The sequence below is a fragment of the Neoarius graeffei genome, chromosome 22 (genome assembly GCF_027579695.1).
Source record: "Neoarius graeffei isolate fNeoGra1 chromosome 22, fNeoGra1.pri, whole genome shotgun sequence".
NCBI classification, from domain to species: Eukaryota; Metazoa; Chordata; class Actinopteri; order Siluriformes; family Ariidae; genus Neoarius; species Neoarius graeffei.
This window is the reverse complement of record NC_083590.1, coordinates 47074827-47087121: the sequence shown is the minus strand read 5'-3', so window position 1 is coordinate 47087121 and position 12295 is coordinate 47074827. Positions and strand designations below refer to the sequence as shown.

Here is a 12295-nt window from a genome sequence, read left to right as displayed (position 1 = left end):
GTCTGCTCTGATTTGCTTTTGAGATTAAAAAAAAAAAAAAACTTGCTATATCTTAGTAACAACCCAATTATATCTGTTCAAGCATGACCTCCTTGGACAGTGTTTGAAGGATTGGAATGCTTGATAAAAATGTGCTGAGTCAGAGGAGATAAAAGAAATTGTATCATGTATAAAATTGTATAAAATGAAATGTTGAACTATCCAAAGAAATTCTTTCTTGTCTTCCTTTGATGACAGTACTGCCCGAGTCCACCTCCTGTTTGTTATTTTTATTGCTATTGGTGGAACTTCCCATCTTAGCAATGTCTCATCCAACCCCCATGAGCCATCACAAAGACGGTCTGACGAAGCTATTTCTGAAGATGCGTCGGCTGATAAACATTGTGCAAGGAGCTGTGGTAAGGTTAATGAGGTTTCAGTAATTTTTTTTGATGATTACTAAATCTTTCTTTGGAATCTGTTGCTGCATATTTATCACAAAACTTGGCTTCTGTATGTAACTTCCTCTCCTAATCACACACTCTGACAAAATATCTGTAATTTGTCAGCACCTCCTTGACACCAGTTTATCCTCTGAGCACAATCTGACCTCTTTGCCTACTTTAAACTTCAGGCCAAAAGACCTAGCAGCAGTAAAGGTAAGACCTACACTACATCATCTAAACATTTGATTGTAAATGCTCACATAGAAGTTAAACAGAATAGAACAGAATACATGGTACCAGCTATTACATTTCCAGATTATTTCTTTTTATTTATTTTATATAATTAACAGTACAGTAAATTTTTAGTACTTTTGGACATTATCCTCATTTTCTTTCATGTTTTGGGAATGAGAGGATCATGTTCAGATACATTTTTTTAAAAACAGTGTCCTCCCTTATTATTGGCACCCCTTGTAAAGATACTGGCTAGTGGCCTAGTGGTTAGCGTGTCTGCCTCTCGATTGGGAGATCGGGAGTTCTATTCACGGTCGGGTCATACCAAAGACCATCATAAAAATGGTACCTACTACCATCTGGCAAGGCACACTGCAATACAGATGCAAGTGGGGAGTTAAACTCTTATGATTACCAGAGGACTAGCCCCCCACTGTAACCCTAGCTATGTAATAGGCGAGAAGCCGATGGAAATGGAGATCGGCGCCGCCTGATGTGCCACATGGCACGGGAAGGACTTTGACTTTGTAAAGATTAGTAAAATGAGTTCCAAAAAAAATCCACCTTTTGTGAAGCAGCTTCATCTCACACTGAAAAGAGTAGAAAAAGCCAATCTTTAATTTAAATAAATTTATTCAGAGCAAAACAAATCTCTCATCAAGAATTTTTTTTTCAGTAAAAACACGTGACACTATTATTGGCACCCCTGGAAATGATAGTGAACACAATGTAACAAGCTTGCTTTCCATTTAAATTGTACATTTTTGAGTTGATTGGAGTGTGTAAGAACTTTCAAGCTGTAATTCATGACTTCCTGATTAACTGTGGTACAAATATGAGGTGACAGGGGTCAAATTCCTTTAGTCATCCATCAACATGGGAAAGATAAGAGAATATGCAAACCAAATGAGGGAGAAGTGTGTTGACCTTTATAAGTCAAGGAATGGTTAAAGAAATAGCAACTCGCCTTAAAATGCCCATGCAGTATTCTTGCTGGGAGTGGTGGGACACTGAAGCACTGGGACAAACGGGTTCGATACTATGGCACCTTTTATTTAAGCTTTTCAGCTTTCAAAGATTCAAGTAATGTCTCACTCTGACACACGCGTGCATGCACACACAAACATGGCGCTCTGGGAAGCCTTTTCCTTCTTCTCTCCTCTCTACCCTTTTATCTGCTCCCTGTCACTGGGAAAACACATACAGCACAATTATTACACACAGGTGCAATCACTTTGCCACTCACCTTCCCTGGCTTTGCTCTCCATTCACAAACAGGTGCTCGACCACGCCCCCCTGCCACATACCCCCACCGCCCGACTCAGGCCGGGGAACCATCTGGCCTGCAGCTGACTCCTCCCACTGATGGAAGAGGTAGTTTGTGACCACCATCTGTGCCCCTGGCCTGTGGACCACCTCGAAATTAAAGGGCTGCAGAGCTAGATACCAATGGATGATCCGTGCATTGGCATCATTCATGCAGTGGAGCCACTGGAGAGGGGCATGATCTGAGCAGAGGGTGAAAGGGCATCCCAGCAGGCTGTACTGGAGGGTGAGGATTGCCCACTTAATGGCCAAAGCACTCTCTCTCTCTCAATGGTGCTGTACTTAGTCTCTTGCATTGAGAGTTTGCAGCTGATGTATAGCATTGGGTGCTCCTCCACCTCCACCATCTAGGACAAAACAGCCCCCAGCCCTCTGTTGGACACATCAATCTGCAAAATAAAAGGGAGAGAGAGAAGTCATTGGAGTGTAAAAGTGGCCCACCACACAATGCATCTTTTACCTGGGTGAAGGCATGTTGACACTGATCCATCCACTGGACTGGATCTGGTGCTCCCTTTTTAGTGAGATCAGTCAGCAGGCTGGTGACATCCAAATAATTAGAAACAAACCTACAAAAGTAGCCAGCCAGCCCCAGGAACTGTCTTACCCCTTTTTGGTCTTGGGCCTCAGGCAGGCCGCAATTGCTGTGGTCTTGTCAATTTGGGGATGCACCTGCCCATGACCCAAGTAGAAACCCAGATACTGTACTTCCACCCATCCAATAAAACACCTCTTTGGGTTAGTCATGAGTCCCACATACCTCAATAACCCTAGCACAGCCCTGAGGTGTTTTATGTGCCGTGGCCAATCATTACTATATATACACAGTGGCATGCAAAAGTTTGGGCACCCTTACTGAAAATGTCTGTTACTGTGAATAGTTAAGTGAGCAGAAGATGAACTGATCACCAAAAGGCATAAAGGTAAAGATGACACATTTCTTTTCAGCATTTTCTGCAAGATTTGTGTATTATTTTTGTTTTGTACAATTGGAGAGTGAGAAAAGAAAAGGAACACCATGCAAAAGTTTGAGCACCCCAATACATTTGAGTTCTCAGGTAACTTTTACCAAGGTTCCAGACCTTAATTAGCTTATTGAGCTGTGGCTTGTTCAAATTCTTCATTAGGAAAAGTCAGATGATGCAGATTTCAAAGCTTTATAAATTCTCTGACTCCTCAAACTTGTCCCTAAAATCAACAGCCATGGGCTCCTCTAAGCAACTCCCTTGCATTATGAATAATAAAATAGTTGATGCTCACAAAGCAGGAGAAGGCTACAAGAACATGGCAAAGTGTTTTCAGGTAGCTGTTTCCTCAGATTGTAATGTTATTAAGAAATGGCAGTTAACAGAAACAGTGGAGATCAAGGTGAGGTCTGGAAAATGAAGAAAACTTTCTGAAAGAACTGCTCATTGGATTGCTAGAAAGGCAAATAAAAAACCCTGTTTGACTGCAAAAGACCTTCAGAAAGATTTAGCAGACCCTGGAGTGGTGGTGCACTGTTCAACTATGCAGCAACACCTGAACAAATATGACCTTCATGGGAGAGTCATCAGAAGAAAACCTTTCCTGCATCCTAGCCACAAAATTCAGCATCTGAAGTTTGCAAATGAACATCTAAATAAGCCTGATGCATTTTGGAAACAAGTCCTGTGGACTGATGAAATCAGAATAGAACTTTCTGGCCACAATGTACAAAGGTATGTTTGGAGAGAAAAAAGGGTGCCAAATTCCAGGAAAAGAACACCTCTCCAACTCTGAAACATGGGTGTAGATCAATCATGCTTTGGGGTTGTGTTGCAGCCAGTGGCACAGGGCACATTTCATTGGTCGAGGGAAGCATGGATTCGAATAAATACCAGAAAATTCTGGAAGCAAACATCACACCATCTGTAAAAAAGTTGAAGTTAAAAAGAGGATGGGTCCTACAATAAGACAATGATCCAAAACACACCTCAAAATCTACAATGGAATACCTCAAGAGGCACAAGCTGAAGGTTTTGCCAGGGCCCTCACAGTCCCCTGACCTAAACATCATTGAAAATCTGTGGATAGATCTCAAAAGAGCCATGCATGCAAGACAGCCCAAGAAACTTGTAGAACTGGCAGCCTTTTGCAAGGACGAATGTGTGAAATCCCCCAGGTAAGAAATGAAAGATTATTAGCTGGCTACAAAAAGTGTTTACAAGCTGTGATACTTGCCAAAGGGGGTGTTACTCGGTACTAACCATGCAGGGTGCCCAAACTTTTGCTTCAGGCCCTTTTCCTTTTTTGTCATTTTGAAAATGTAAAAGATGCAAATAAAAATTGTTTTTGCTTAAAATATAAAGGAAATGAGTCATCTTTAACTTTATGCCTTTTGGAGATCATTTCATCTTCAACTTGCTTAACTGTTCACAGTAACAGCAATTTTGACCAGGGGTGCCCAAACTTTTGCATAGCACTGTACAATAATAATGTTGTCGAGGTAGGTCATGATATAGGTGGCATGTGGACAGAGAATTTTGTCCATGAGCCTCTGAAATGTTGTGGGAGCCCTGGATAACCCGAATGGAAGAGTGATGAATTGGTGTAAGCTGAATGGGGTGGAAAAGGCCATTTTTTCCTCAGGATAGGGGAGTCAAGGGGATCTGCCAATATCCCTTTGTCAGACCCAGTGTTGAATAAAAACAAGCCACACCTAATCAATCGAGCAGTTCATCAATGTGAGGCATTGGATATGTATCAAATTTAGACACCACGTTGACCTTGCGATAGTCCACACAGAACCGGACCCACGTGTCTTTTTTTGGAACCAGGACTACTGGACTGCTCCAATCGCTGTGTGACTCCTTGATTATTCCTATCTCAAGCATGGCCTTGAGTTCATCCCGAACTATCATTTTTTTGTGTTCAGGTAAGCAGTAGGGGCAGCTGCGCACTACCACTCCTGGAAGCATCTCAGTGTGGTGTTCTATGAGGCAAGTGTGACCAGGAAGAGGCAAGAACATGTAGGAAAACTCAGTTTGCAATCTGGCAACCTCCATGACTTAGACCAGTGAGAGGTGGTCTCCACAGGGGACCAAGGTGGATCATGTGGTGGATTTTGTTTTTACCTTCAGCCCCAGCTCCTCCCTCTCCATAACTTCTGCTGCTAATGCCACAGGGACTCCCTCATTCCATAGTTTGAACAGGTTGAGGTAGTATATCTGCTGTGCCCCGCCTCTATCCGTTCACTTCACCGCAGAGTCGACATCCCCAACCCGCTGTGTGACCTCAAAAAGCCCTTGCCACTTGGTGAGTAATTTAGAGCTCGATGTAGGCAATAATATGAGAACCTTGTCTCCTGGTGTGAATTCTCTAATGCATGTCCCCCTGTTGTACAGTCGGGACTGACGTTCCTGCACCTGCAGCAAATTCTGCTGGGTTAGGTGGCTGAATATGTGGAGTTTTGTGTGCAGGTTGAAAACATATTGAATTTCATTTTTACTGTCAGAAGGCCCTTACTCCCAATTTTCCCAGATGACATCTATGATGCCTCAAGGCTTGCACCCATATAGTAATTAGAATGCAGAAAACTGGTGGAGGCTTGCGGGACCTCTCATACTGCAAACAACAGGGGTTCAAGCTATTTATCCCAATCATGAGTGTCTTTGCACAGGGTTTGGTTAAATCACTTGACCAAGATGTCTATTTGTGGATGATAAACACTTGTGCAGATTGATTTAACCCTCAATAACTCGTAGAATTTGCAAAGTGTATGTGACATGAGCATTGTGACCTGATCAGTCAGGATTTCTTTCGGAATTCTGACTTGGGAGATAATTTTAAACAGTGCCTCTGCGACGCTGCATGTGGAAATGTTATGCAGTGGCACTGCTTCTGGGTATCACGTTGCATAGTCCACAAGGACTAAAATAAAGTGATCCCCTCATGTAGTCTGATTGAATGACCTGACAAGATCCATCTCGATTCTTTCAAAGGGAGTCTCAATTGGGGAAGAGGGCACAATGGTACTTTTTGAGTGGCCACTGGATTTACCAGTTGGCACTTGTGGCATGCTACACACCACCTGCGGACATTCCCATGAATCCCTGGCCAGTAGAACTGGACCATGAGTTGGACTAGTGTTTTGTCTTGCCCCAGGTCACCAGCCATTGGGTTATAATGAGCCACATGGAAAAGGAGTTTCCTGAGGTTTCTGGGAATCAATAGTTGTGTTACCCACTCTCCTGTTTGAGTGTCCTGTGTCATTCCATACAGCCTATCTTTAATCACAGAAAAGTACAGGTGGGAGAGTACAGTGTTTGGCTGGAGGTCCTGACCATTGATTACTCTCACTTGGTTGAATGCATGCCGCAGAGCTTTGTCTCATGCCTGCTCCAGAGGAAAATCAATTAGGGAATCCCTGGGAGAATGGGGAGGGATTTTCATACCATGATATTTTCATGCCAATGCACTCTCCACTCTCCAGGTCACTATGACATGGAGCTGACGTATATGGCTCTGGGACAGCTTTCCCTGTCACACTGGGATCCATTATGGCACCTACCCACCATCACTCACTCTATTAGGCTCTTAAATCCCTGCCAATCCATTCCCAGAATTAGTGGGTAGGTGAAGTGTGTGGTAACCGCTGCTTCCACACTATAATTTGTTCCCTAAAATTGGATTTTTACTGATACCTGTGGGTATTCATGAACTTCCCCATGCACACACTGAACCTTCACCAAACATGCTGTACCCACTGCCTTGCCTCAGACCAAGCTTTTACGAATCAATGTTTGATTTCAGCCTGAATCCACCAAAGCGTGACGTGTACCCCCTTGGATACGCACCGGGACGTGATACATTCCAACTCAATTGGGAGTGGTTTCTGGTGGATCAGGGATCTGGACCACTGACCCCACCTCCATTGCATGGCACAGGTCCTGGAAGTGCTCAGGCTCCCTGCAACACAAGCACACTGGCCCAGGCTTCACTCCGTGGTCCTGCTTGACAGCCAAGTGAATTGCTGCAGTCCCACCTCATTGATGACCCCCTCAATGTTGCTGTCTTCTTCCCCGAACCAGTGCCAGCAGGTGTCCAGCAACTGCTGGCCGTAGGCAAACGGCTGACTGACTGCCTTGAGAGTCAGAGCACGGAAGCACTAACAGTGTTGCTTAGGGGTGTGGCTGACTCACTGCAGGATAGTGCACTTCAAGTCTGCGTAAACCAGCCTGTTGTCAGTGGGCAGTTGCTGTGCCATGAGCTGTGCTTTGCCGGTGAAGAACAGCAGTAGGCCAGCTGCTTGCTACTCATCCAGCTATCCCCACACCTCTGCGGCTCGCTTGAAGAGTGCTATGAAGCCCTCGGGGTTGTTGTGTGGCCCCATTTTTGCAAGGGTGACATGGGGGAAGCCCGCTGACACTGTGGCTGGTGCACCTTCAGGCACGATGAGATGCAGGAGCACCTGGCAGTCCTCCTGCTGGACCTGCAGCAGTGCCTTGATGCACTGCTCCTACTCATTGTGCATCATGGCCAGCACCTGGCGCTGGTTCTGCTGGGTGGTGGTGAGGGCATGGATGAGCTCCTTGAACAGGGAAGACACCATGATGGTGGTACTCTTCAGCATCCCAGGCTTTGGCTCCAGTGTAGTACTCTTGTTGGGAGTGGTGGGAAACTGAAGCACTGGGGCAGGTGGATTATGTACTATGGCACCTTTTACGGTATTTCAGCTTTCAAAGATTCAAATAATGTCTCACTCTGACACACATGCCCCTGCTGCCACAGCCCATTTCTACTGTTAGGGCAATAATAAAAAAGTGGACACCAACTGGAATTGTTACAAACATGTCTGGAAGAGGACCCAAGTTTATTTTGCCCCCCATACAATGAGGGTAAGAGAGGCAAAAAAAAAATCCCCAAGGATCATTGTTGGTGAATTACAAGAAAAAGTAAAATCTTGGGGTTTCCAAGTCTCCAAAACTACCATCAGATGTCACCTCCATGCCAACAGACTATTTGGAAGGTATGTGCAAAAACAAAAAACAAACAAACAAAAAGGCATTTGTCAGTTAACCACAAACATAAGAACCTGAGGTTTATGAAATGCTACTACAACTTTGACTGGAACCGTGGTCTATGGTCTGATGTAACAAAAATGGAGCTTTTTGGCAGTAAACACTCAAGATGTGGTTGGTATAAAAAGGATGGCTATGATGAAAAGAACCCTATCCCAACTGTAAAATATGGAAAATATGGTGGAAGTTCTGTGAAGTTTTAGGATTTTTTTTTTCCTCCAAAGGCCTGGAAACCTTGTTAGGGTACATGACGACATGGGCTTCATGAAATAACAGGACATTTTCATTCACAATCTTTCTGCCTCTGCCAGGAAACTAAAACTGGGCCATTATTGGATCCAAAGTGTGTCCAAATCAACCCAAAAATAGTTAGCTGAGCACAGAATCAAGCTTCTGCCATGGCAATTTCAGTCTCCTGACCTGAACCCCATTGAAAACCTGTGGGGTGAGCTGAAGAGGAGAGTGCACAAGAGAGGGCTGAGGGTTCTGGATGATCTGGAGAGATTGTGTAAAGAGGAATGGTCTCAGATTCCATGCTCTGTTTTCTCTAACCTTACAAAATGGTATAGGAAAAGACTCGGTGTTATTTTACTGCCAAAGGGAGGTTGTACAAAGTATTAAGTGCAAGGGTGCCAATAATACAGGCACATGCTTTTGTTGAAAATAATTATTTCTTGATGAGGGATTTGTTTTTCTCTGAATAAATTTATTTCAAAGCGAGATGAAGCTTATTCATCAGAAGGTGGATTTTTTTCCAACCCTTTTTATTTATTTATTTTTTAACTAATCTTGATTGGGGTGCCAATAACTGTGGAGGGTACTGTATATGCCACTTTAACATATTCTTTATTTACACCCAAAAGGCAAATAGCACCCTATCACAGCTCTCTTCAGGCCTCCACTCTTTCAAGCTGCACTTTGACTGGCTGCTGTACTGGCACAGCCAGTCAGGTTTAGTGTCAAATAAAATCAAGGAAATTGCTGACGAAATCCATTCTATAATCATTCTTGAACAAATACAGGTAAGAGATACAATTCTGGAGTAGCTGATAAATTCATTTAATGTAGAACATTTTATATATATATATATATATATATATATATATATATATATATATATATATATATATATATAGCTATAAGTAAACAGGTAGAAGAAGTACAGGATTGGTCACATAATCACCACTATGTTGGAATATTAAATGAAGAGATTCATTAATGTTATGATTTTATAATGGATCATAAGAATATATAGGCTAAACAGTGTAGTCAGTCAGTATTAGGTTTAGTCATCTTTTTCTTGCTGTTGTGTTTTCTGACAACAGTGAAAGAATGAAAATTGTATTTGAGCTTAAAACTCAAAAGGTATGGCTTCTTGTATACCAGTTTTCTGGTCTCTAATGAAATGTATCCAAAGGGGTGGTTTAAGGCTTGACCTAATATGGGTTCTGAGCAGACAGCTTAAATAATGATAAATTGTTTTGTGAACTGAAAGCGAATCCTCCCATAATTTCCATTATTTCTTTCTAGACAGATTCACCTGCACAAAATACTGTTCTCTCCCTGCCTCATCTTACATCTGCCTGGGACATATATTCAACATCTGCAGTAATTCACAAGAGACTACTGGCCTTCTGTAACTGGTATATTAGAGCTTTACGGGTTCTCATCGCCTATGCAAACAACTGAAGCAAGAGAGGCCGCTATCAAGAACAACGCAGCTAAATTTTCAACTGTGAGGATGCTGGCTATTTTTGCCTTTTTTGCTAGAATTCTCTGTTTCTACAGTTAAGGCAGACACTTTTTGTCTCAGGCAGATTTCACAACTGACCAAATTATTCTATTTATGTTAACTATAACTTTTATATTTAATATTTAAGTGTATTTATTGAAAAAAAGTTGCATTTACAAAATGAAGCATTTTGTAGCTCTGAGGAAGCACTTTAAATACATTGTAGGATTTTTATCAAGAAGACTTTAAGTTTTGTTAATCTTTACACTGATTTTCAACAAAAAAATAGCAATGGAAATAAAAAATTTTGTATGAAGGAAGTATGTCATGCTAGACATTAGATTGAACAAACAGTACAGTAAAACACATACTGAAACCACAGTTGGATAGCAAAAAGATTTATTTTATACAACAGTGGCAGTACTATTTAATAATCATGTGGCATGATTAAAATGGCAAATGCAATTTACAAAACAAGAGCAGGTTGAGGAGATTGAAATAGCCGAACACTTTTCACTCACTCAATCTAGACACTTGCAGTTACATATTGTTCTTTCACTTAGTTTTTTTTTTTTAATTTGCCACCTTATACACACACAATTTTATGTCCAGTAGATTTTTTTCCTTCATTTCGGATTCACATTTTTATATTGTCAGGGTGCAGGCACTTACAGATGCAAGCACAGGGGAGAGCAGGTTTGTCGGAAACCGTCAGCAAATCCAAATCAGTAAGCTGAAGATGTAGTCAGGGACAGGCATGAGTCAGTCGATCAGCTAACGGGATGTCAAAGGGCAGACGAGGAAATGGAGTTGGAAAATAAACTGAGTCAAAACCCAAGTAGTCAGGTAGGCCGCCAGACGGCTTGGAGCAGGTACAGAGACGCAGCACGATACTTCGCAACAGGTGTTTGTGACTGCTGAGCTTATATAGGGAAGTGATTACTGGCGAATAGGAGACAGGTGCACTTGTTAGTATTCTGGAGATGAGGAGCGCTGTGGTGCTTGGGAGTTGTAGTCTGGAGCAGCCATGTTTGGAGGCTGTTCTGAACTCAGGTTTTCAGTGCTGTTACTGACATATATGGTAATCCAATTTATTGAGATACACATATGGATATTATTGGGTCAGTAGATGCATTTACTCATATCATATATTTCCCCTGAGATGTCAGGTAAACAAACAAAAAACAAACCAAAAAAAGTAAGTGAATCATGCCACTGAATTTTATTTTCACTTGTGCCAAAACTCCCTCCTATAATTCTCATTCTATGTCCACAATCTTATGATATGTTTTCAGAAATTTGTTCAGTTGTTTATAAAACTAATGGTCATTGTATGGTAAATAATACAGCATGATTATTTACTGTTCACTATGATTAAGAAGCTACAATACAGTAGTTCTCTGGTTAATGTCATTAAGAATATACTATTCTTGAAAATTCTGTGTGTATTTCAACAATTAATATCTGAACAAATGAAATTAATGAATGAAATAGGGTAGATTTTTCATTCATTAATCTAGAGATTAATCTAGAAATGAATTAATGAATCCTTGATCATTTCAGTATCTCCTGGTGAATCATTTGATTAGTATGATCAGGTACAATGGTGCTTGAAAGTTTGCGAACCCTTTAGAAATTTCTATATTTCTGCCTAAATATGACCTAAAACATCATCAGATTTTCACATAAGTCCTAAAAGTAGATAAAGAGAACCCAGTTAAACAAATGAGACAAAAATATTATACTTGGTCATTTATTTATTGAGGAAAATGATCCAATATTACATATCTGTGAGTGGCAAAAGTATGTGAACCTTTGCTTTCAGTATCTGGTGTGGCCCCCTTGTGCAGCAATAACTGCAGCTAAACATTTCCAGTAACTGTTGATCAGTCCTGCACACCAGCTTGGAGGAATTTTAGCCCATTCCTCCGTACAGAACAGCTTCAACTCTGGGATGTTGGTGGGTTTCCTCATATGAACTGCTCTCTTTAGGTCCTTCCACAACATTTCGATTGCATTAAGGTCAGGACTATGACTTGGCCATTCCAAAACATTAATTTTATTCTTCTTTAACCATTCTTTGGTAGAACAACTTGTGTGCTTAGGGTTGTTGTCTTGCTGCATGACCCACCTTCTCTTGAGATTCAGTTCATGGACAGATGTCCTGACATTTTCCTTTAGAATCCACTGGTATAATTCAGAATTTATTGTTCCATCAATGATGGCAAGCCATCCTGACCCAGATGCAGCAAAACAGGCCCAAACCATAATACTACCACCACCATGTTTCACAGATGGGATAAAGTTCTTATGCTGGAATGCAGTGTTTTCCTATCTCCAGACATAATGCTTCTCATTTAAACCAAAAAGTTCTATTTTGGTCTCATCCATCCACAAAATGTTTTTCCAATAGCCTTCTGGCTTGTCCACGTGATCTTTAGCAAACTGCAAATGAGCAGTAATGTTCTTTTTGGAGAGCAGTGGCTTTCTCCTTGCAACCCTACCATGCACACCATTGTTGTTCAGTGTTCTCCTGA

General features: G+C 41.7%; 1 protein-coding gene across 1 annotated transcript; it reads left to right on the top strand.

The window, feature by feature from the left end:
• The first annotated feature begins 302 nt into the window (after positions 1–302).
• Positions 303–9915, top strand: il11b (interleukin 11b). Its single transcript, XM_060903953.1, has 4 exons — positions 303–398; positions 543–638; positions 8890–9048; positions 9557–9915. Exons 1-4 carry the CDS (start codon positions 303–305, stop codon positions 9713–9715), a joined length of 510 nt encoding a protein of 169 aa, XP_060759936.1. The 3' UTR covers positions 9716–9915.
• The last annotated feature ends 2380 nt before the right edge of the window (positions 9916–12295 follow it).

What these genes read in the sequence shown, in the direction of transcription:
- il11b (XM_060903953.1), top strand. Translation starts at nt 303, where the DNA reads ATGTCTCATCCAACCCCCATGAGCCATCACAAAGACGGTCTGACGAAG. An exon ending in ACATTGTGCAAGGAGCTGTG is followed by an intron (nt 399 to 542) that starts GTAAGGTTAATG and finishes ATATCTGTAATT; the next exon opens with TGTCAGCACCTCCTTGACAC. An exon ending in AAGACCTAGCAGCAGTAAAG is followed by an intron (nt 639 to 8,889) that starts GTAAGACCTACA and finishes TACACCCAAAAG; the next exon opens with GCAAATAGCACCCTATCACA.